The sequence below is a fragment of the Amblyomma mixtum genome, chromosome 4, assembly GCF_055824585.1.
Source record: "Amblyomma mixtum isolate Tamu chromosome 4, ASM5582458v1, whole genome shotgun sequence".
NCBI classification, from domain to species: Eukaryota; Metazoa; Arthropoda; class Arachnida; order Ixodida; family Ixodidae; genus Amblyomma; species Amblyomma mixtum.
The window spans coordinates 107,120,211-107,145,711 of record NC_143015.1 but is presented as its reverse complement, the minus strand read 5'-3'; the positions used below and the strand labels follow the sequence as shown (position 1 = coordinate 107,145,711).

The window sequence follows — 25,501 nt, the reverse complement described above, 5'->3', positions numbered from 1 at the left end:
CACTCTCGGAAGGTCTCGTTCGGGGCGAGAGAAGGCGAGAAAGAAACAGCGCGGGGCGGTGCCGGTAGTCGCGGAGAGAGTGGCGGGCCTTCATTGCGGCTCTTGCCCGCGCATAGGTTCTTGTCTTTTAATGCGGACGTTTCGGCACGGTCGGAGAGGAAAGGGAACCCGAGAGGCGTTGTTGGACTGTCCGGTGGAAAGCTGGAACGAGCCAGTCTGGCCTGGGCTTTCCTCCGACCCTTTCGATGCGATCACTTCTTGCCATCACCCCACCCACTATACAGTTCCTCCTCTCCCGCTCACCCTCCACTCTGTTCATTCCAACTGCTTCCGAAAGAGAATCCAGCCCACGGCGACCATTGGCTACCATGGGTCCGGTTTTTCTCTTTGTTTTCTGCGCGTCAACCTCTCGTTCACGCCGGCGGTCAGCTGCACTCTCGGGTGGCGATTTCGAGTATAAAAACGAGACGAATCGTCCCAGCGGCTCCACATTCACTGTCTCTTGTGTTCTTCGCCCGTCCACTAGCGGAACTAACAGCTTCACCATGAACGCCCTTGTGAGTACAGGAGGATAGGGGAAGAATCTTAGCGTCTGCCGTTTTAGACAGGGCGCCGGGTCAGCTTAAAGTATCTCGCGGGCTGAGCGCAAGAAAGCACGATTGCATTGTCCCAATGGCATTCGAAATTGGGGTTTAGGTGAAGGCCCCAGTGATAGGACAGAAACATGAAAAGGACAGCTTTGAGCCTTACTATACACGAACGCAGGCAGAAGCGTTACAGCGGGTTAGACTTACCAAAGTGCTGGAAAAGAATAATAAGGTTAAACGTCAAGTTAAAAGTTAAAGTGGCCGTAACGCGAGCAACTGCGAGGTTTATTGGGGCTGGCTTAACTACATATGCGATGAACTACTCCACACTGATCCATTAAAATCACCAGCTAAGCACCTTTTTTTTGTTTTTTTTTTAGTTTCTACTGCTGCCCAGTACGGCAGCGAACAGCTTGTAAACGTTCGAGAAATGCTTTCTGTCAACTGCTATCATCTCGAAACGACTCGTTAATGTCTGAAGCGCACCATTCCTAGTCAGGAATCAGCAGAGTGAATATTTTTAAGATTTCAGAGCCGATTTACTCGCAGTTTTGCTTTTAAAAAGTGGCCCAAGGTTTTCCATTACAGCGATCCTGTTTTCGAATTTTCCTTTCGCCGTACACGCAAGGTTGTTGTTGTTGCCTCAAATCACGAACCCAGTAACTGCTAACTAAGCCTCGTCTTAGTACGCCTGTGCCTAACAAGCTGTGTCGTCGACACATTTTGAAGGTCAATCACTGTCAATGTGATTGTCTGAGTGGCACGAATTTCAGCTAGGCAGCCATAGAAAGTGCAAGAAACATTACAGAAGTGTCTTAGAGTGTCCTAGTTTATGAAGACGCGTTGTCTTGGCCTTAATGCTTTCCCTCTTGCTCCGCAGTTGGCCGTCGCTCTTCTCGGATTTATCTCCGCCGCCTCTGCTGGTTTCGTCGGCGGCTACGGCGGCTACGGCGGCTTCGGTGGCTACGGCGGTCACTACGGCGGTGTCGCCGTTGCTGCCGCCCCTGCCGTCGTGAAGGGTGTGTCGGCATCCTACGGCGTCAGCACCGGTAACGTGCTCGGCTTGTACGGCGGACACGGTCACGGCTACGGCGGTTATGCCGTGGCTGCTCCCGTCGCCGTGGCTGCCCCTGTTGCCGTAGCTGCCCCTGTTGCCGTTGCTGCCCCGGCCGTCGCGGTCGGTGGCTTCGGCCACGGCTTCGGATTCGGCCATGGTTTCGGATTCGGCCACGGTTTCGGATACAAGGGCTGGTAAGTTGTTTTGGGGCTGAAAACTCCTGAGACGAAACGAAGTAGAAAGGAATCGTAGAAAAAGGTTTAGATCATGATACCACAACTGTAGAACTACAAAGGCTGTAAGACTCACCAGATTCAGGGCTAATGTCCGTCGTTTGCAGTTTTTATGACTTTGCCGTGAGTGGCATGTAAGCCTCCGCGGAGAGCATTGTGTCACGGATGCTGCTGTGCAAACAAGTTTATCTTGATAGAGTTCCCAGTCTTGGCTTGGGAAACTGGTTCCTTATGCTACAGTGTTAGCTTCAAAAATAGTATTAGGATGTTTGGACAATAGAACGCTAATATTCCAGTATTAGTCCTCACTCGTTATCCACCACTCTTTACTAGAGAAGACAATTAATTTCACTTTCGACTAAAAGACTAGCACAAAGCCGGCAAACATGTTTTTCAGCGGACTTGGTCGCCGTTTGGAATGACATATAGACCTATCACCATAGCAGTAGCTCCAGCGCCGGTTAACGGCCTTTTACCTGCTTTCAGTGCTCGTGCAACACATTATTTGTGCCCGAATCCCATATTTATGGAACTGTATTCGGCCATAATTAATTTGCCGCGTTGCCCGGTCAAAATGCAACATTGTCCCATCATAACACTGCCTTGCTCACCGCGCAGCAGACGGCACTTTTGTCTCAGAAGAGGAAAAACACAGTTTTCTGAACATTTATGCAGCACTAGCTAAAAACCTGAAAGGCTGTGTTGTTTTTATAAACAAGCAGATTTCGTCCAGCGTTCAAGTACTGACGTTTTTCGTTGCACTTTCATGAATGAAACTAGTTCGTACAGCTCGGGCCGGGTGGTTGATTGCTCCCTCAGTAATGATTTCTTTTTGTTACAGAGCACAGATGACTGGAAGATTCAATGGATGACCACACCTCATCGGCACGTCAACGCGCTGGACTTACGCTAGTTGACTCGGCCATAGATTTTTAAATTATGTATACACTTAGGAAGACTTCACCAAGCTCATGTCATTCGACGCGGATTTAAGTTATAAAAGCACATCAGTTCCAAATAAGAGGAGTCGACGGCCAAATCTGTTATTAGATTTGTTATTAGCGTTCTGGGGTAGCTGGAAAGGAATTTTTTTTGCTCAAATATTTTCTGCATCGTTGACAAGCTTGTCTGAATGGTCTGTACTGAATAAAAAAATTGCATCATGCAGTGCCATATGAATACCTCTGGACTCTCACTTGTGACACCACGTGAGCAACAATGCCATATCAATATTTTAAATTTCAAACAACGGTATCATTATGAAATACTCAGTGGAGATTCTACAGGCTTACTCGTTGGGTTCTTTTAAAAAATAAGGAGGGGGATGTGATAAAAGGAAAGGCGTCACAACTGTCTCACAACATGCGAGAATCTCCGCTAAGTTGTCAGGGACGGTAATGGAGAAAGATGGGAGCGTAGAGACCACGCATGGCCTAGAGCATGCATGCTTACAAAACTCCAAATGGGCTCGGGTCCACGCTGTAGAAGCACAGCAAGCTCGAGAGAAAAATCAGAAGCCCCTATTTTACACCTGAATGACTGGTACCTAAATTTAGCTTGTAGAATGTGCCACCAAACTCACCTACTTCTCAGTCTTCTTTTTTTTTCATACACTGCATGAAAAAAAAAACAGTATAGAAAATCTCAAACACCAGAAATCATCGAGTGACTGACTCTCGGGAACGACCCATAATATGCTCAAATACTGTAACGTACACTCGGGTGCCGAATGCAATGCTCCTTTTAGAGGTCTGCCTAGAAAAGTGATTCCTAATGTGAACGTGTATTTGATTCACACCGTTATTTCGCGAAAAGATGCGGCCGTATGGTGTCTGAGCGCTTGTTATGGACACGACAGTTGGCAAAAAGGTAGATTGTTTACTTTTAATAAGTAAAGGAGATTAAAACCCTTCTCATTCGCATGTTTCGTTCTTAACTGGACGGAGCCTGAAGCTGGAGAGCAACATTATAAACAGCAATGCAATATCCAGGATACCTACCTAACGGTACAAAATGCTAGAAACCGTTGAAGCTTTGGAAACTTTAGAAACAAAGCTTTCAAAACGCAGCAGGAATGAGAATAAAAGTGTGTTTCAAGTCATGAAACTCTAAGGAGCCTTTGGCAGGAATAGGGTGAATGAGAAATGTTTGCCAGGGCTTGTCCGTCCAAACCAGAGCAGCCGCAGTTTTGGATTGTGTATCTGTCATTTTAGACACGTTTAAATAAGCGATAGGGCCACATTTTCGCGATAACAGCCTGATTTTGTGCCGAAACGTAGCAGCGCTTTACACGAGAATTCTTAACACAAAGAAACCATACCGCATTGGTCCGAGCAGTTTATTCGCAAGAATAAATGTTTCGAGCAAGTTTTTCTAGCTCGACGTTACTTTAAATGTGTCAAGTCGTCGCTGCTTGCCACGAGACATACAGGAAGTGCTGAATCTTTCGTCTTAGTAGACAACAGAAACCCCGACCTCACGGCATTACCATTGTCTGGCCACCCTACGCTGCAAGAGGCGTTCTCTACTGCTGATCTAACTACGATACAGATGTGCACAAGACGTCGCTGAATTTCCATTACATTGGGAAATGTAACGAATCACAGTATTAATATTGCGTTGTATTGCTTGCTTTGCGTCCTTTCAAATATCTCTGGCTACGATTTGTTGAAATCTACAAGTATGCCCATCGTAATTAAGATGTACTTCCTCATCCTCGCTTAGCGTGATTACTAAGTATTAATAATTTTTTTGGCTGGTATTACTATATAGCAGGTAAATGGGTTTCCTGATAACACAAAGTCAACAAGATAGGATTGAGCCCTAAGGTGCTTGCAGCGTATCGACAAGAAGAGATGCGTATCCGTATGTATATTATTTTATCTAGTTACTATTAATCTCATTCTCTTACCTTGCACAGCGGTCCCATTTCAGTCCTCGACTTCAACCTGTGCCCCACCTTTCGTGCGTGGTCATCACGGAAAAAAAATTGATTCACTTTCTTTTTGTCTTTCTCTCTTTCTGCTAAAAATGTTTTTTCGCTGCAGACAGAGGGAGACAAGGTCTTTGTTTAGTACGTGACAAGAGGCTTGCTTCCCTGTAAAAAAAAAAGAAATCATTAACACTTGGTGATCTTACAGTCTATACTACAATATACGAGGAAATCATTGTATAACTTTGCGTAACTATAATATAAAGGACATTTTTTTAAACGCGTACAGATTTTTACCTTAAAACCTTTGAGAGATACGTCGGTGCAATCTGTCCAGGTCGATAGGGCAGCAATGCGGACATTGTCTACGTGGCAGAGCTCAGTAATTAGAAGATTAATTAACTAAAACTGATCAACGTGTTTACTGTTGATTTTATGCGGCAAGATCACACAGCGAAAACGGAAGCCGCCAACATTAATGGTGAGCCCAGTTTTTAAATTTTCTATAATGGCTATGGGGTTCCCAGTATCGGAAGTCAAAATTGTGCAATTCAAATCTCGTTGAGTTGGCTTTCCTGCGATGCTTAGCTATTATTTGGTACTGCTGCGCCTAATATCGGCGCTGAACTAACGTTAACTTCGTTTACGTCATAAAATACCCAAACGGTGCCTGTGTTTGGTGCATTCGAAATGCAAGCGGCACCACTTCATACACGTGACCTGCGGGAAAGCCAACTCAAAGAGATTTAAAATGCGTATTTTTGACGATCGATATTTCAAACCACATTTCTGTTAAACAATATTCAGAAGCTACGCAAAACTGTAATGTGTACGGCCTTCAATTTTTGTGACCTACTCTTGCCCCTTGAAACCAAATATAAAAAAGTCGATTAGTTCATTTTTATTATTAACCATCCATTTCTTGAGCTCTATCACGTATACAATGTCCGTCTTGTTGTAGAGTCCACCTCCACAGACTGCACCGACGTATCTCTCACAGCTTTTAAAATAAAAACCTGTAAACGTTAAATAAAATCACCCGGCATAGTATAGGTTAGTTCTCCATTACCTCACAAAATGCTTGCTTTCCTGTAAAAGAAAAAAAATTTCAAGTAACCCTAGATGATCACGTCTTCTGTACAACACAATAGTAGTTGGTGGTATACGTAGATAGCTGAATCAGTTGTATATGTTAGTGCTACTGTTTCGACAACACTGCACAGTATTACAATCCCGGAGTACCTTACCTAGCATTTCTGGACCGAAGCATTTTTCAACGGGAAAGAGTCTATGAACTAATTTTTTTTCACATATTGTAATATTCCACTATAACAATCAATATATTCGCAGATCTCCCGGCAATAGGCTTGCATTTTTTTTGCTATTATTATTTTTTCTATCGTCAAAAACATTCCCCCTTAGTTTTCTCTGGCAGTGTTAACTGCTCGATGTGAGTGATGGAAACACTGCAAAAGAAAGATATTGCTACATATCGCAAAAATAGATTATTATTTTCAATATTTCCTAATCAGTATCTGACAGTTTTTCGATTCTCAAAATGTTTGTTCAAGAATATCGGACGTGCTCCGTTTCTCCGCTCGAGCGTTCCAGACAGCAGTGCGGACGACTGTACACAGTGTAGCTGCTCAAATAGCTGACGCAATAAGAGCGAGCAGTCTCATCAGATCGGCGTTTTCTGCCTTATTTTATTCGTTATTCTGCCTCTCTTTTTCATCTTCTTTTTCTCTCGTCTCCTGGTTCGCAACGGCCTTGCATGATCGCGTATCTCTGCGCACGTGGGCCTGCGCGGGGGTCGACAAGTGTCTGCGCAGTGGCAGGCGTTGGGGTTGGGGGCGAGGAGGTTGGAGAGAGGATGTCAATCGGCTGCAATTAAGACGAAGCTGCGAGCCTTCCTTCGCCTTGCACAAGTGAGGTAGCGAGAAACGTTAACTTTTTTTTCTTCTGTTCTCGTTGCTTCGGACGCGAGGAGAGCTCGCCGATACGCACTCTGATCCATTTCGTTATGCTCATAGAGCTAACTGGATGGCTAGTTGAGGAGCAGCGTTTCTGAGGTGACATGTGATGAGAATCGAATGCAAAGAACTAATGGATATCAGCTGTGCTTTAAGTGCGAATAAATTACGCTAAGCTAACAGTTCATACATCATTAAGTTTTGTGGTGAGCTTTGCTTGCACTTAGGTGCAAGTCAAATAAATATTGATTAATTAGTATGGTTGAATATTAATTGCGAGCTTGGTTGGAGGAAAACTGGTCCATCCCAATGTATGTCGAATGGGAAGGAGACAACATTGCTTCAACTTCAAAACACTGTAGCGCAACCAAAGACGAGGAGAAAAATGAACAGATGGAAAACCACGAGTGCTAACTTCTAACAAACTTTATTGATCTCAAGCAGCGCGGGAGGAACACCAGACTAAATACACCAGACTAAATGGTTTTTTTCTGGCGCATAAATGTGCTGCTTGAGATCAATAATGTTTGTTGGAAGTTAGCGCTCGTGGTGTTCCTTCTGTTAATTTTTGTCCGCGTCTTTGGTTGCGTTACAGTGTTTTGAAGCGATGTACCACCAACGAGCCGAAAAAGCCACCCTACTAACTCTGTACTAGCGTGCAGTTATGCAAAAATTCGCTCTTATGCTGAATCTTTACATGCTATTGCCACATTCCTGGACATTCTCGTGGCGCCGTCTCCTGGCCGAACTGTCTCAACCGCCATCCTGGCTAGCCTTAGCCATGGTGGCGGGCGGGGCTTCTTCGTCGTCTCTTCTTCGGGTTCCGCTCGGGAGTTCGCTGCTACCTGGCGCTGTTCAGTAAAACGTGACCTGGCTGTCCCGACTGTATAGCCGTGACATATTTGGTGGAGGTGCTGGGTAACGTCCCATGCACACTGACTCTGAAGACACCTTTGAAGCCAGCCCTCAGTGCGTGGACACAACCCCCGTCCACAAAGCGAGCCGCCGCCTGCGAGGCCTACAGCCAGAGTTCAGCGGCCTGACAAAACCGGCAAGAGATATGACATCAACCACAGCTAGCCAGACGACTCAACATTTTGGAGCTGACACTCCCTTCGTACTTCACGCGCCCAGGTCACCGCCGACGTTCCACGGTGACAGGTTCGAGGATGTTGAAGACTGGTTGGCCAGTTTCGACCGTGTGGCAGCCTTCAACCAGTGGGACGGTGAGCGCAAGCTGAGGAACGTTTACTTCGCGCTAGAGGACTCGGCAAAGATCTGGTTCGAAAACCACGAGTCCTCTTTTGCCACCTGGGAGGTTTTTCGTCGCGAGCTGCTGGCGACATTCGGCAGCAGTGAACGAAAAGAGAAGGCGGAAGTCGCTCTGCACTCGAGATCGCAGCAGCCTAATGAGAGCGTCACCATGTTCGTTGAGGACATGATGCGCCTCTTCAGTCGAGCCGACCCTGCTATGGCCGAGGCAAAGAAAGTGCGGCACCTGATGCGGGGCGTTAAGGAGCAGCTGTTTGCTGGACTTGTCCGCGACCCTCCAAGGACAGTGGCCGATTTTACGAAGGAGGCAGTGAGCATGGAACGCTCCTTGCAGGAACGCGGTGCACAGTACGGCCGGCAGGCTAGTATGGCAGCCGCTCAAACCTGCACGCCTACGACGCTGCCTCCCGAAGATCTTCGAGACCTTGTAAGGAGCATCGTTCGCGAAGAACTCGCGAAACTCCGCTTCGAAGCTCCACAGGCCAGCGTCGCCGCCCTGCCGGACGTGGTACGGGATGAAATCCGTCGAGTGGTGCAGCCAGCACCAGTTGTTCCGGAGCCGCAGCCGCAACCCTACATCATGACCTACAGCGAGGCACTTCGACGGCCTGCGGCAGTGGCACAAGCTTTTTCACCTGTGCCGGCTGTGCAGTACCCACGTCCAACTGTGCCCACCACCGTGCCGCAGGAATTCCGGCCCGCCATGCGTAAAGCGGACATGTGGCGAACGCCGAGGAACCGGCCACTCTGCTACCACTGCGGTGAGCCCGGCCACATCCTGCGCCACTGCCCCTACCGTCGGATGGGTTTAAGGGGTTTCGCTTCAGACGCTCCTCGACCACGCTACGGCGAGCGACCCCAGGAGATTGAACAATACCTGACGTCCAACGTGCAGGCTCAGACCGTGCCGCGACGCCAGTCTCGATCCCCATCGCCCAGGAGACTCTCTTCTCCCAGCCGCCCGTCGACCTCTGGCGAATTCAGAGGCAGGTCCCCACGGCGGGAAAACTGAAGACGGCGTCCTCTGGGGGTAGGGCCGCCGCAGCTAGAAAGAAACAAGAGCCTCCACTCGACGATCTGCAGCGACGACGAGACCAACGACCACCTGACCCGACGATCCCACCGCCGACGAAGAGCCAGCAGTTGGCTTCTACGGAAATTCCAGTAACCGCCGATAACTGTGAAGTAACCGCACTGGTAGATACCGGCGCTGATTTCTCTGTGATAAGCAGCCGGCTAGCCACGACCCTTAGAAAGGTTTTGACACCTTGGACTGGGCCCCAGATCCGCACAGCCGGCGGCCATGTTGTGACGCCGACCGGCGTTTGCACCTTACGAATTCAGATCCGCGGCGTCACTTTCCCCGGCTGCTTTGCTGTGCTTCCTGAGTGTTCTAAAGACCTGATTCTCGGTCTGGATTTCCTACAGGAATATGGGGCTGTCATCGACTTTAAGGAGCTGATCGTCTCGTTTGCCGCACACCGTACTGTTGGCGACGAACCGCAGCAACGCAGGACTAAGTTGCGGGTCTGCGATGATAACGTGGTGATTCCGTCGAGAACCACCATGCTAGTAACTGTGGAGTGCGATGACAGCGCCGGCACTCATGGCATCGCTGAAGCCAACATGTCACTGCTCCTGGGTCGGCAAGTGTGTGTAGCTCGCGGGCTTATAGAACTGAACAATAAGCGAGCCGAACTACTGATAACAAATTTCGGTTGTGAGCCCCAACGTTTAGCGGCCAACACAACGATTGCTTATTTTGAAGAACTCGGGGAATGCGCCGGAGAGTACGCGTTGACAGAGACTACGAAATCCGTGGAATCAACGAATGCTCCAGTTAAACTCGACGTGAACCCGAATCTCCTGCCTAGTCAAAAACGCAACCTGCAGACTGTCATTGACTCTTTCCAGGACTGTTTTGCGTCAACCTCCAGAGTTAGGCAAACGCCGATAACAAAACATCGAATTATAGTTGATGAAAGCCAGAGACCATTACGCCAGTCGCCGTACCGGATATCTTCAAAGGAACGGGATGCAATTCGAAGGCAAGTTCAAGAAATGCTCCGCGACGACGTGATCCAGCCATCGAAGAGCCCGTGGGCGTCGCCTGTGGTCCTAGTTGCAAAGAAAGATGGGACCCTCCGGTTTTGTGTTGATTACCGACGTCTGAACAAAGTCACTAAGAAAGACGTTTATCCTTTGCCGCGCATTGATGACTCCCTAGACCGTCTGCGCCACGCCAGATACTTTTCATCACTCGATTTACGCAGCGGCTACTGGCAGATAGAGGTGGACGAACGTGACCGGGAGAAGACCGCATTTATTACCCCGGACGGTTTGTACGAATTCAGGGTGCTCCCCTTCGGCCTATGCTCAGCTCCGGCAACTTTCCAACGGATGATGGACACTGTGCTTTCTGATCTCAAATGGCAGTCGTGTCTTGTGTACCTGGATGATGTTGTCATCTTCTCCGACACTTTCGAAGAACACCTCAGCCGCTTACGCGCTGTTTTCGAAGCTATCCGTTCAGCTGGTCTCTCCCTTAAGCCCGAGAAATGTCACTTCGCTTTCCAGGAGCTGAAGTTTTTGGGCCACATTGTGAGCGCCAAGGGCGTTAGTCCAGACCCCGACAAGACTGCCGCCGTCGCTTCTTTTCCCATTCCTGCTGACAAGCGAAGTGTGCGCCGTTTTCTGGGTCTCTGCGCCTACTATCGGCCCCTATGAAGTGTTACGCCAACTCGGCGAGGTAAACTATGAAGTTCTCCCTCAAGGAACTGTTCGTTCCTCTAGGCGACCAACGTCCGAAGTTGTGCATGTCGTCCGAATGAAGCCTTACCACGCCCGCTAGCAGCTCACTCGTCTCTACCTTCTCTCTCTCCACTCGGCTCTTCACCGTGCGCACCCGTCGAGATGGTGATCGGCCAGAACCGCCTCATGGAATTCGGCAACGTCAACATCCATTCCACACTTGCCGTGCTGTTCAACCACAACACGCTGCAGCTTGAATATTTCGTCGGACGGAGTACCCACGCTTCACTGTCGCGAACGCTGAACGACCGCGTGCTGCTCCCACTGGAAGTAGCCTATGTCCAGACGACTAAGAGAGCAAAGATCATGGCATTCTCCATTCTGACCGTCCATATGCTCCAGCTATCCGCATCTATGATGATTGTCTTAATGCCTCCCTCTCCTCGCGTACGAGATCACGACGGCCGAGAAAGTGGATTCCGCGCCCGTCGCCGATACCTACTATATACACCAGGACTACTGCGCCTCTGCAAGGGCACTCTATGATCAGCGGATGTTCGTGCCCCAAAAGCCTGTGCCCGGGGAAGCGGCTGCCGGACCACACGCCCTCCAGCGCCGCGGGCGGCGCTTTCCAGAGGGGGGGAGCAATGCCACATTCCTGGACATTCTCGTGGCGCCGTCTCCTGGCCGAACTGTCTCAACCGCCATCCTGGCTAGCCTTAGCCATGGTGGCGGGCGGGGCTTCTTCGTCGTCTCTTCTTCGGGTTCCGCTCGGGAGTTCGCTGCTACCTGGCGCTGTTCAGTAAAACGTGACCTGGCTGTCCCGACTGTATAGCCGTGACACTATTCTTGTTAGTTTTGTAATTGCTCCCCGTTACTCCCCGTTACGTTAATTACTGTTAATTACTGGTACGTTTATAATGCTCCCCGTTACTTTCTTTTAGGATTTACTTCGCCTCAATCACAAAGTTGCCTTTGTGGAAGGCACAGAACCAATGCTACTCCTGAGGCCGTACTTTATAAGTTGTCCATTTTCCCTTGTCCGTATCGCGCCCGTCTGGTCCTCTGATGCAGAGCTGATGCATAGCCGAGAAAAGGTGTCACTTGTCACAAATGGACGCCGTTTGAAGAATTTCCGCCACCACTCCGTCTCTGGTGTTTATATGCATTGGTGCATGCGAGCTGTAACCATTCTAGCTGCTGAATGCAGTTAGTGTTAAATGAGTTCCAGAGTGCATTTCAAACAAGCTTTCATTAAGTTATTACTATAACCATGCTCATTATTAGCTATTTCAGTGCAGTACAGGACAAAAACTTCTTTCTTTAATCTACCACTGTCATACGCTACCTAGGCTGTCCTATAAAAGAAATAAAATATGTTGCTAGGATTGTTGCTTACAACTAACTAGTTTCCTATCGCCAGCCACTGTCTTGCTTTAGGTATCATAGCGTCACAAGACAATATGAATAAATAAAACAATAAATTAAAAATAAATAAATAAATAAATAAATAAATAAATAAATAAATAAATAAATAAATAAATAAATAAAAAGCATGTGCAGACTTCGAAAGTAAATAGCCAGCCCAATGCCCGTCTTGTCCAAAAGCTGTGCAGATCAAAACCACCGCAGTTAGAAACCTTCCTTATACGAGGGGGTACCCAAAAGAAACTGGACTAAATTTTTTGGTCGGCAAAGCTTCTGTGGTACCGCGTTTTGCCACTAGGAGCGCATAGAACGAACATTCCAGAGTCAGTAAGCCGATTGCCGTCGTTGAAGGAGGTCAGACTAGTTTAGGCAGAGTTTTAGAGTGACGACTGTTTTGTGTGAATGTCGTTTTTGCAATGGTTGATTTTTGTGAACAGTGTAGGCCGGTGAAATTCTGATTTTTGCTCGGAAAAAGCTGAATGGAAACTCTTGAAATACTAAGAAAGACGTACAAGGACGATGCTATGAGGACAACTCAAGTGTTCCTGAGTCGAATCCTGAATCAAAGCAACAATCATGCCAATGGAAAACTTCAAATTCACCTCGCCTCAAGAAAGCCCTTCAGGTGAAACCAAACCTCAAAATAATGCTGATTTGTTTTTTCGACGTGAGAGGAGTCGTCCATTGAGAATTTGTTCCGCAGGGTCAGACAGTTAGCCAGGCTTTCTACTTGGATGTTTTGAAAAGATTGGGCAACAGTGAGCGGTGGAAGCGGCCAGATTTGTGGCGGTCGGGTGACTGGTTTTTCCATCATGGCAATGTCCCTGCTCACACAGCCCTGTCTCTACGACAATTTCGGACCAAAAATGGCATGACCCCTATTCCTCAACCCTCATACTCTCCCGACCTTGCCCCGTGCTACTTTCTTTGTTTCCTAGAATGAAAAAATAGGTGAATGGAAAGCGTATTGCTGATGTTGCTGAGGTGAAGAAAAAAACGACGCAGGCACTGTCAAGCATCACAAAAGATGAATTTAAACAATGTTTTCAAAAATGGAATCAAAGATTCGACAAGCGTATCATTGCAAGTGGGGAATACTTTGAAGGAGATTGAAGGTCAGTGCTTAAAATGTGAACAAATAAGTTCAAACAAAAATAAGTCCGGTTTCTTTTGGGTATCCCCTCGTACACCGGACGAGCTGCTCCTAGATCTCGCCGATGTTCGACCTTTCTTGGCATTAACTCCGCCACCAAAATACACCTCGCGTTATCTGTTACACGTAATGAATGTCTTTGTATTATCACCATTCTGTCCTTTTATTACCACCCTCGCTCCGCTGAGCAAGAGTTAGATGGCGCGATGATCAACTGCAGACCTCTTTAAATATAACTAAACCACACGGCGGTTAAGGCATGGCAGAGAGCCAACGTTCAACCTGACTATGAAGACTACTCGCCTTCTCTTGTGCTATCTTCGAATCACGGGTACCTGTCATTCTTACATTTTTTTCTTGTTTAGTTTCAAACAATCAATACTTTGTTGCTTAGATAATGCAGTACGAGAAACGTTACAAAAAAGAAGTAGCGCCTATAGTGAGATTCGGTGCCGCGACCTCCTTTTTTGCAACGAAAATTGCTTAGGGGATTTTTTTGTCCGCCACAGATATCGTCGTCATCGGCGTTGTCGCGTTATTTAATATCCGAAACCTTTCCTGAATTCGGCTCCTGCTCACAGAGCACGCTATTTTGAAAATTTTTAAAGCCTATTTTAAAAGTTGTGTACAGTCTTAGGTGAAACACCCTGTATATGGGCACTAACTCATTAGCGCTATTGCGTCATATCGTTAAGGCGGAGCTCAAGTGTCTTCTGCAGTTTTATTTGCATGCACATAACCACGCGCTGAGTTCGCCCGAAACCTCTTCCTACCTGCTTATTTATTTATTTATTTGAGGCGCTGAGTGTGCCGCGCGGCATAAAACGTGCTGTTAATGAGGAACCGTATAATACGTTACAAAAAACCATGAAGCCCGGTTGCGTGTAAAAAGTCTGATAAGCTTCGGGCGTAAATGTTTTTCGTTAGCCACAAGTGCAAATTGGAGTCATTTTTTGAAGACAGGCCTGCCTCTTGAAGAACTCGAGCGCGCACCAGTGAAGTTCCGGGACATGTCCACAGTAGGTGGTGGACATTGGTGTCGGAAGCGGGTGCTTTGCAGTGAGGGCAATTTTGCGGCACAGGAATCTTGTCACTTTGCCACTGGTTGCGAACTGCAGGCGTAAGGGCCACTCCGACCCGCAGCCGCCTCAGAGAGACCCCCTGCACCCGAGATAGGTTGGGGGAAGGTGATAGGTACACGGCGGAATAAGAGCACGTGTACGCTGCCTGAGGGAGGCTGAAGATGTCAGATGTGTCAGAAGTGGATCTGGTGACAAAGAGGCAGGTGTAGTTTCTGGAACATGAGTCGAACGAGATATGTCAGGTGCGATGCTATGGGCGTCTGTGCGAGCTGGAACCCAGTGGATGAGTATGGGCACCGGGTAAGATTTACAAGCAGCATGTATGGTTGTCTCCAACCTGCTTGTCTCGGACTTTCTTGGTGGCACGCTCTTGCCTTGTTTTTAAGTTTTCAATTTTCGCGTCGCAGTGGGCAGGTGTCAAGTGAATTGAAATTAACTGCATTAATTTAATTCTCAGCCGCCATGGCGGGCAGGTTGGGATGACGCCGCAAGGTCACTTGTGAAGTTAACGTCCTCGCGACCAATAGCGACTTTTTTACTAATGCAGAACGCGCCATGACATGGCGTGCAGGGCCACGGTGGGCACGTAGCAATTGCATTGAATTTATTTGAATTAATTTAATTTCCACTTGCCATAGTGGGCAGGTTGTTCAGAACCCAGTGGGTAGGTTGCCACCTGCCACGGTGGCAAGGTTGTGATGACGTCAGAAGGTCAGGATTTCGCTCTTCCAATCACCGACATTTGCGACCGACGCAGGTCGCGAAATCGCATGATGTGAAGTCTCATGTTGTCGCATTAAAAATTGTATCATAATACAAGTTTTCCAATGTAATGACTTTTGCATAAACGGCCGACTATAAGAGCACCATGCAGCAGGTGATTCATTAGCGGCGGGCGGTTTTTTAAGAGCGTCAGCTATTACTATTTACGTTTGTCAAGGACGCGTCTGTCTGCAATCAAGTTCAAATTCGCCAAAACAATTACCACGTGACCACACTACACCACATAGCAACAGTGGATGCGTAGCGCCTCATTTGATACTTATACTTTCGATCAGTTATAGGTATATGGGCCAGTATAGCAGCCATCGAAGTGGGACCACAACCGCGGGGCCACCATTTGCATACAATTTGGGGGCCACCCATTCGACGCAGAACGTATGAGGTGGTGTCATATGACTTGGAATATTTCTAAGGATAAACTGCTAATTTAGATGAAGCCCAATATATATATATACCGGGTGTTTTTTTTTAGAAGGTCCAAAATTTTTAAAGAAAGGTAAATTTCTTTAGATTTATTTTAACCCTGGGGCTATACTGAGGGCTACGGCGGACACCAGGTAAGAGTCAAACTACTTTAATTAGTTCGCTGATTAACTGAATACGTTAATTAACTTTTATCATTTTTATTTTAGGGGATATGTTGTATTAGCAGTATTGGAGATCGTCTTCCAAACAGTTCCGCCAAGAAAAAAGATTTTCATGAAAAACGTTTTTGCGCGCGTAACGAAGCGAGAAAATGTCACCCTGGTAGGCAGCTTCACACTGTAACACAGCGTCTGTGAGCGCCTGTGACGTAGCTCGCTCCGCCCTGCACTTTGTGTCAATGCGTTTTTGTTCCAGAGCGACATTCCGCGAGGCCGCGGAGCGAAGCAATGTTTAGGAAAGGAAACATCCGCGGATGTTTAGAGTTGGTCTTCTCACCGTTTGCTGAGCACGCCGATGTATACACTTGAAGCTCCCGTAGCTAACGCTCTCTAGTCGAACACTTAGGCAGTGTTGACGGAGAAATTTTTGGCAAAACGTTGTAGGCGTTGTGGGTGCATCCCAGCATTTGATGCCACGCGTGTGCTTGGTTGAAGACACACGAGGTTACACCGTGAGATATCCGAGGCCTACCACGTCAGCAGGGAAGGGGATAACTGCGCCAGTACTCCTGGTCTTGCTTTGTTTTAAAAAATGAACATGTATCTTAGAGTTTGCGGCGTGTGGTATAGTGGAATAGTGGAAAACTGTCCGCTTAGCACCGCTCTGCTTCCGCCGTGACCAGCAATTTTCCCTGGTCGAATACAGAGAAATGTTTCGAACTTTAAGGCCCTAATATGTGCTTAGGTTCGCCGCGATGGATGGCAAGGGGGTGGGACTTTTTTGGCTGTTTCTAAAGGACTGACTTCATGTCATATAAACATTGCCAGCAAACCAGAATCCGTGTAGCTCTTTGCATTACAAATAAGAATAAAAACTATATACTTTGAGCTTTCTATTGTCCCCTAATTCCGATACTAGTTTTATTAATGACTTTGCATGATACGAGTAACACTACTATTACGAGGCTTACCAAGTATTCGTAGTGCTGCTGAAGTAGATTTTAACTACCCTTTTACACACTGGACATCGACTCCACCCCGTCACACAACATTTTTCATGGAGTATCAGGCATTCCACAGTTCTTTTTTTTTTTTATCTTCACTCATATGGCTTATAGCCCAGCCCTCACTACTGCTGGTTCGTCTCCCACTGTAGACATGATCCTTGCAACTAATCGGGAACTTTTTAGCACCGTATTCTTTCCGTGTGGTCTTAGCGACCACTGGTTCTCATTATCACCACACCACTATCGTCATCATCATCATCCTGACAACGCCAAACTCAGGACAAATGCCTCTACCGTGTAGCCCATGCGTCTCCAGTTTAACGCTTTAAGCAGTAAAATTATTTTTCCATTTAAAAAGAAAATGAAGTTGCTATTTTCACTAGTTCCTGATGTACCAAATACTATGACATGCAGTGTTTTCCCTAGTCCCATCATCAGTCCTTTTGTGTCACGAATTGTAGCGTTACTGCTGTATTTTTCTGTGTTTATAATGCCATATGTGTCGCAATAACTAACTATGTCAAAACATAAATTGATGGTGTTTGTGTTGTTCATATATCTTGTTGTTTAATTTTTCTTAGGAAAATGGATTTGTCCATCCTTCCGCCATTGATGTATAACCCGCGGTGAGGCTTCGTCAGGAAGTATGCTATTAGCGTCCTTTTGCCTCATCCCGTGGGCATGTACTGTGTTTCATATCCGAATAAACTGATTTTGATTTTATTTGATTTTGATGTATCTCGCTACATAACTTATCTTGTGCCAGCTGCGGATGCCATATCCCCGCAAACTTCCTAATCTTATCCGAACAACTAACTTTCTACCCCCCGCCTCCTCCCTCTGCTACGCTTGCCTTCTCTTGGAATCCACTCCGTTACCCTTGTGGGCCAGCGGTTATCTCGCCTTCGCATTACATTCCCTGCCCAAGCCCATTTCTATTTCTTTATCTCGTGTAGGCGGTCATCAACTCGCATTTGTTCCCTAACCAATTAAACTCTCTGCTTACCTTTTAACGCTACACCTATAATCTTCCTCTCGACAGCTGGTTGCGCTGTGGTCAATTTCAGTTGAATCCTTTTCGTCAAGCCGCCATGTATCTGCACCATAAGTGAACCAATGCTGAGCACACAATGTCAATATAACGTTAAAGTAGACACTCGCCGAAATAAATGCGAAGTAATTTAATATTAAATAATGTAAAGTACAAGTATATTAAAGTATATCAGTATTTAAAGTAGTAAAGTATAAAGTAGCTGAAGAGTTCTACACAAATCTATGCAGTAGTCAGTTTAATCAGAGTCTTTACGCACAGCAGTGGGGCATCCTGCCATTAATGAAAGAGGAAGAAAGCCTTAGGAGCAATGCAATGCGGGAAAGCAGCTGGTGAGAATCAGGTAACAGCAGATTTGTTGAAGGACGGAGGAGAGGTTGTGCTCGAAAAACTAGCCCCCCCCCCCCCCCCCCCCTGTATACGCAATGCCTTGTGACCTCGAGAGTACGAGAAGGTTAGAAGAACGATAAAATTACTATAATTGATAAGAAAAGAGACGCCAAGGACTTGAAAAATTATAGACCGATTGGCTTAATGTCCGTTGCCTACAATGTATTTACTAAGGTAACCGCTAATAGAGCCACGACAACCTTAGACTTCAATCAACCAAATGATCAGGCAGTCTTTCGTAAAGGATACTCGACCATAGACCATTATCACGCTATCACTCAGGTGATAGGGAAATGCGCAGAATATTAGCAACTCCTATGCACAGGTTTTATTGATTACAAGAAAGCATTTGACTCAGTTGAAACATCAGCAGTCATGCAGGCATTGCGGAATCAGGGTGTACAGAAGTCTCATATGAAAACATTGTAAGATATCTATAACGGCTGCACAGCTGCTATAATACTTCATAAAGTCAGCAATAGAATTCCAATAAGGAAGGGTGTCAGGCAGCGAAGCATGGTCTCGCCAATGCTATTCACCGCCTGTTTACAGGAGGTGTTCCGAGGCCTGGACTGGGAACAGCTGTGGATAAGAGTTAATGAAGAATACCTAGGTAATTTGCGATTCGCTAATGACATTGCCTTGCTAAATCACTCAGGACATGAACTAACTGCAAAGCATGATCAATGAGTTAGAGAGGCAGAACAGAACGGTGGTGCAAAAATTAACATGCAGAAAACCAAAGTAGGGTTCAAGAGTCTCGCAAGGGAACAGCAGTTCGCGACTGGTGGCGAGGTGCTCGAAGTAGTAAGAGAATATGTCTACTTAGGGCAGGTAGTGACCGCTCATCCGGATCATGAGAGGGAAATAACTAAAAGAATAAGAATGGGGCAGAGCGCATATGGCAGGTTCTCCTAGATCATAAATAGCAGTTCGCCAATATCTCTCAAGAGAAAAGTATACAGCTGTATCCTACCGGCACTCGCCTATGGGGCAGAAAAGTGGAGGCTGAAGAAGAGGGTTCACGAAGGACAACGAAGTGAGCTATGGAAATAAAAATGATGGGTGTAACGTTAAGAGACCTGAAGCGGGCACGGTGGGTGAGAGAAGAAACGCGGGTTAATAACATTTTATACAAAATAAAGAGGAAGAAATGGGCTTGGGCAGGGCATGCAATGTGAAGGCGAGATAACCGCTGCTCCTTAAGGGTGACGGAGTGGATTCCAAGAGAAGGCAAACGTAGCAGGGGGTGGCAGAAAGTTAGGTGGGCGGATGCGATTAGGAAGTTTGCGGGGATACAGTGGTCGCAGCTGGCAAAGGACAGGGTTAATTGGAGAGACATGGGAGAGGCCTTTGCCCTGCAACGGGCGTAGTCAGGCTGATGATGATGATCGCATCTAACATAGAAAAGGGTTCAGAGGAGCAGACGGGATCGCGACGACTCGTGCGGACCGCCTACCCGTGGCGCAAACGCCACGCATCTCAGTGAGCGTTTGGTTTTGAGTTCACTTGGGCGCAGCACGCTGAAGATCACTCAGAGGAGTGACGTTTGCGTCACGCGGTAGGTGGCCCGCGCGGATTTTTCGTGACCTGGTGCACTCGCCTTAGCCCACCTCAACAAACAACCTAATAGAGCCGTGCGCCAGCGGCTTGAGCATGAACAAACATTACAAACGTTCACAATATTACCCTCCTCTTAGGGAAATATAGGCCCGATGCTTCAGAACGTAAAGAAAGGCAGCCAAAAATAAACGTTAAGAATGCAGACTCAATAAGTACATTAGCGCGTGTTATACGGCTTTAATCTCACGGTATGGAGCCCTTTTGGAAGTTCACGGCGACATTGGGTTACCATCATTCCATGAGGAATGACTTCATAGTCCAATTAATTTGGTCTACGAAAGATATTGTATTCTTCTACACCATTGGGGAAGCTACAAAACTGGGGATTTTACACAATCCCTAATTGTGTAGCTTCTATTCGGAAGGACTCAAACAAATGCGAAAATTATGATAGCAAAGCTGATATAAATCATGTGATATGGAACTGCCGCAGTTCCTATCCTCGAATGATTTCATTAACGACTCAGGAGGTCCCCTGGAGGTCCCTCGGAGGTTCCTTGTGCAGCCTTTGGCTTTGGGACATCCTCCTGTATTTAACAAATATGTGTATGTACTGTTTGTTCGTTCAAATAAACTAAAACTGATTCACATCATTGGGAGGTTCTAATGCTCAGCCCCGACCCGGCGACACAGATCAACCTTCCCCAGTTGGCTGAAGACGCCGCCGCTGCCCAAGGGATAGCGGCCGCCGTTTAAACTGTATTCTATTTCACAATGAGCAGGTAATCTGTTTTGTAGTAAGCTATTTATTATAGATTAACATCACATATATGTTTGCATTCTGTTTGGTTTCGAGCTTTTTACACTTTTGTAAAAAGTGTAAAACCGCTTCCCTCCACCGCTTCCCTCTGCAATGGTTTTATGTGATCGATGGTGAATAAAATGAAACTGAACGAAATTCGCAAACGCCTGTGGCCCAAACGTAGAACCTGCAACATAAATTCAATATGGCATTCCTCTATGCAGCTAGTGGATTTATATATTTTATTCATTTATTTCACGTACTTTCCGGGCCCGAAGGCATTACAGAAAGGAGTGGTAAGTACATAAAAAAAACAGTGTATTATGACACAATATTAAGTTTACAAAACGACAAAAGATACAGTGGCATTGAAATTGTCAATGTCAGAAATGACAGCGATGAAGGATGAAACGTCGATCCAGTCTGCGCTGGTTTTGGGAACAAATGAATTGTGAAACAGTTTTGTTCTGCAAATTGATATGCATGAAGGGCGAGGAAAAGGTTGATTCTTTGATACAGCGTTATGATGATACATTCTATGGAAAAGACTAAGTCGAAAAAATTTACTTCGCGAAGAAAAGTTCGGTGAGGTAAGGATGTTTTTCATTGCGGTTGTGGTTCTGTTGCCAGAGCTCCAAAGAGACCCACGTGTTCTTCGCGACAATCATCTTCGCTTGCAAATACATTGGTGCTCCTCTGTTATCTTAAAGCTGAATTTTCGAGGTGCGCTCCTACCGACTCTCGCCGGGCCTGTGAACATTATCTTGTAGGCGAAATATCACCTCTTGCCTCGCAAATTCTAAGACGCGCTCTCGCCGATCCAACTCGCACAAAAGTGATCTGGGCTCCTGGCCACCAGGGTCTACGAGGCAATGAGGCCGCTGATGCGGCCGCCCGAGCGCTCACACACCGGGCTCCTCATCCTAGCTCTCATGGCTCAGAAGCTCATAAACCGCTTCTGCGGTTCCGCGAAATCCTAATTTATTATTGCGACAGCCACCGTCTCTACCCGGCACCTGCCAAGGGGCTGAGTAAGGCGGAGGAGCGAACTCTGCGGCGCCTGCAGGCAGGAACCCTTCTCTGTCCTGCAATAGCAAAACACTTCGATCCGAACACAGATGGGCGCTACCCGCACTGTGGAGAGATCTGCGATATCTTTCACATGGTGTGGGCATGTACTCAGAATCCTCACCTTCCCCCTCCCCCACCCCCACCCGAGAGGCATGGGAGACTGCCCTCCTCAACTGCTCCACACTGGAGTCCCAAAGGGCTCTGGTCAAGCGGGCGCGAGACGGGGCCTCGTCGTGCGGTGTCCCGGACTAAGGATACCGACCATGCAGCAGGGGTTTTTTTTTTACCCTCAAGCTCTCTTGGATTAAAGTTTTTCACCACCACCACCACCACCTACCGAGGGTCATGTTATCACAGCAAAAGCTACATAGGAACTCACCGGAATTAAACCTTTTAGAAACGTTTTAACTTCCTTTATCATAGAAGCCTAGTTTGCACCAACACCCGCATAGAAACAGATCCGCCACTGCCTTCTGATACCGACCAAAGCACTGTCTTACAAGATCTGTGCACTACGGCGAATGGCATACACCTGATGCTGGCTTGTGAGGGATCAAACTTGGCAAGCCCTTAACGTGATATATGAATGGTTTGTGACTTCCCTCAGCCCCTGCACACGCGAATATAAATAGCGCAAGTTGTGTCAGACAAGTCTACTCGAAAGTGCGAATACCTTGGTGCATTTGGTGCGATATACTGACGCCTGCTGTATCCTTGGGGCACATATGAACCCTTTTCTTCAAAGTGCTGTATAGCTTTGCAAAGTGTGTGCAAAAAGAGACACTCGGTATGCTTTAAGGGCAATTTGGTCACGCGTGAATGCATATCGATTATGCCAATACTACAAACGCTGGCAATCAATCTTATAAGAAAGGCGGATATACCTGCGGCCAAGAGAGGCTGTCTATCAAGTGTAGCAACCTTGAGTACCGACGAACACTCGCGGCAAGATTGAAGACCAACGTTTATTGACTGGCATCAAAGCTCTTAATGCATTAGATACGTATACGCTTTGAAAAGCAAGACAAAAATATTCCGTTCTCTAATACAGTCGCAGTAGCTTTGGCGCAGGTATAAAATGACGCAAGTGCAAGTCCGTTCCCGAGATGCTTAAAATTATTGGCTGGAAAAATTTGACACGTGTAGGAAACGGGCCCTTTAGTTGCTAGGGAGTCGGAGTATCGCTAAAGCAGGACAAATATATTCAGCTGACCTTGCTGTCTCTCAAGAGGCAATGGAAGGCCTTACGCGACTGCACGTTTATTTTATTTATTTATTTGTTTATTTATTTATACCTAAAATGCCCCTTTGCGGGATATTACTTGAGAGGTGGGCGTGGAGTACGGCAACGCAGATGATTTTACAGGTGACGTTCAATGGCGGTCTTAAATTGATGGTCTGTTAACAAGGCGATCTGGGAGGGAAGGTCGTTCCAGTCCTGGGCTGTTCGTAGGAAAAATGATTTCTGGAATGTCGTAGTACAGGTGTGCTTTGGATAAAAGGCTTTTGAATGACTGTGGCGGTATAAGTGATGGGCTGGATGGATGGGGATGTTGTCCGGAGGCAAGGCATGAACAAGTTAGGTATATAGGCAAAGGCGTGCTAGTTTGCGGCGGGAAGCTAAGGGGTGGAGATCAAGTTGGGACTTCAATTCGGTGACGCTAGTGTGATGCGAGCAGTTGAGAAGTATCAATGTAGCCGCGGGATTTCGAACAGATTCGAGCAAATTGGTTAGGTTAGCTTGATGGGGACCGAATATGGAATGAGCATACTCTAGTTTGGGTCTGACAAGTGTGACATGGGCGATAAGTTCTATGGTAGGGGGCGCTAAGGGAAGGCTACGGCAAGGCTACGGCAAGGCTACGGCAAGGCTACGGCATATGTAGCCAAGAGTGCGGTTAGTAGAGTAAGCAATTTGATTAATATGATTGCACCAAGATAGGTCTCGGGAAATATTAATCCCTAGGTACTTAATCGTGTCGGTTACGTTTAGAGGACAGTCGTAAAGGCGGTAAGTGGGAGCTTGGTACTTACCACGGCGGTGAAAAGACATCAAAGAAGTTTTCTAGACGTTTATTTTCATAAGCCATATATCTTTCCTTAATTCCATTTATATCGGTGAGAAAGGAATGGCGATACTCTTAGGTGGCTGGTGGCTTTAAGGGGCAGGTGGAGTTAGCCTTACGAATAAAATGCAACTTTGGTTGCTTGTATCGTTACGGGAGAGCTAAAGGAGAGAAAGTCACCAGGGCCAAATTACTTTGAAAAGGAAGGTGATGTATCACTGAAGTGTTGCACTTGCTTTATGCACGCTGAGATAGGAGGTAAAGCGCTTGATAGAAGCATAGTTTTTTGTAGGCGCTGCACAGAGCTGTAGTTGACCCGTTTAGGTGACTCACAAACGATCCTTCGCTTCAGCTGTGGGTGCAGTGTGATTTCTGTCACGCAGCACAATCATTGGAGGGGTCTCGGCGTTTCGCTAATATGGCACTGATGCTTTAAAGTTCACGAATAGCTTCAGATTCTTGTTGAATAATTAGATTGCGAAGCGCGTTAGACGGTTCCTGACAGGAAAGCACGGCTTCTGCAATAGGACTATCCAAATTTAGATCAGATAAAACCTTATCACTGATATGATAATAGCAAAACACCTGTGCTGTTCATGGAAGTGCATGTAGTGCATATTAGATGTTACGCTTTACAAAAATAAAAAAATGGGATGTATAAATTCAACGAAGCTCCTGAGTTTGATCAGAAAGACGTTGCCTTCCATACATCTCCCTGACATACACTGCGACCGATGTTCTACTGACAAAAAACAAACAAACATGCAAATGAAAACCCTAATCATGTGCGCATAGTGTGCCTCGCTAGGTGTCCCAAGAATCCATGAAACTCAAAACACTAAAAATGAAAGTCCCCGCTTGTGTATGTCACACATGCGCGATGTGAATAAATAATTTTTTGATTATCGCTATCGTGGTTTAAAATTAAAATACGCATAAACTGGCACAGTCCTCGGATTTGCGGCATGCGAAATCTCTATTGGTTCGAAACCGGCAGTATAGCTTTACGTACAGGACATAAAAAAAGTTGTCAGGCCTCCTGGCGCGCGCAGTGAAGAAACCCAAGCCTTGAGTCTCGTTCTATTATTTGGAACATCATAAGTTTTAGCCATGAACAAGAAGTGCTTTTCTTAGGCCGTGAAAATGCTATGGCGCGCCGGGAGCTCTACAGGGTTCGCCGGGCAAACTTCAGCGACTGACCTAGGTTCAAAGAATCTTTCACGGAGCGTCCGAGACATACTCTGACTATCCCATACCATGCCCATGCCCGTTTGAAACAATTTTTTTTTATAAATTCCCAGCGCGCACTCTTGCATGCATTTTTATTTTTGCCAATGTATAAAACTCCTCACTGAAAATGGATCCTCGTCGTCCGCAACAAACTTACTGCAGCGGGATGAAACTGGCCTGCAATCAAGCTTCGCTCACACTGATAACTGCCTACACTGCTCCTCTGTCACAAAAAATAGTTCGTTGTTAGACCCTTTCCTGTTAACTAAACAAAAAGCTCAGCACATGACGCAAGTATAAGCGCAAGAATTTCAATGCACCTGACTTGCTTAGTGGAGTGAAAAACTAAAAGCTTATTCTAATTTTTCTGCGATATGTTAGCGGAGTAACACAACACGGTGGGGGTCCTACTCGTGCAGGCTACACATTGGCTATGAGTGATGTCTCAGTGAAATGCGCCTCTCACCGCGGACACGCAACTTCCCG

General features: G+C 46.6%; 1 protein-coding gene across 1 annotated transcript; it reads left to right on the top strand.

Moving 5' to 3' along the window:
• The first annotated feature begins 366 nt into the window (after nucleotides 1–366).
• On the top strand, nucleotides 367–3,052 carry LOC149347740 (uncharacterized). The gene is made up of 3 exons (XM_089585662.1): nucleotides 367–557; nucleotides 1,468–1,838; nucleotides 2,719–3,052. Coding segments are annotated over exons 1-3 (561 nt in total). The 5' UTR covers nucleotides 367–368; the 3' UTR covers nucleotides 2,720–3,052.
• Nucleotides 3,053–25,501: the final 22,449 nt, after the last annotated feature.

Coding starts and splice junctions, on each gene's coding strand:
- LOC149347740 (XM_089585662.1), top strand. CDS start 369: ATGGGTCCGGTTTTTCTCTTTGTTTTCTGCGCGTCAACCTCTCGTTCA. Junction 558..1,467: donor GCTTCACCATGAACGCCCTT/GTGAGTACAGGA, acceptor CTTGCTCCGCAG/TTGGCCGTCGCTCTTCTCGG.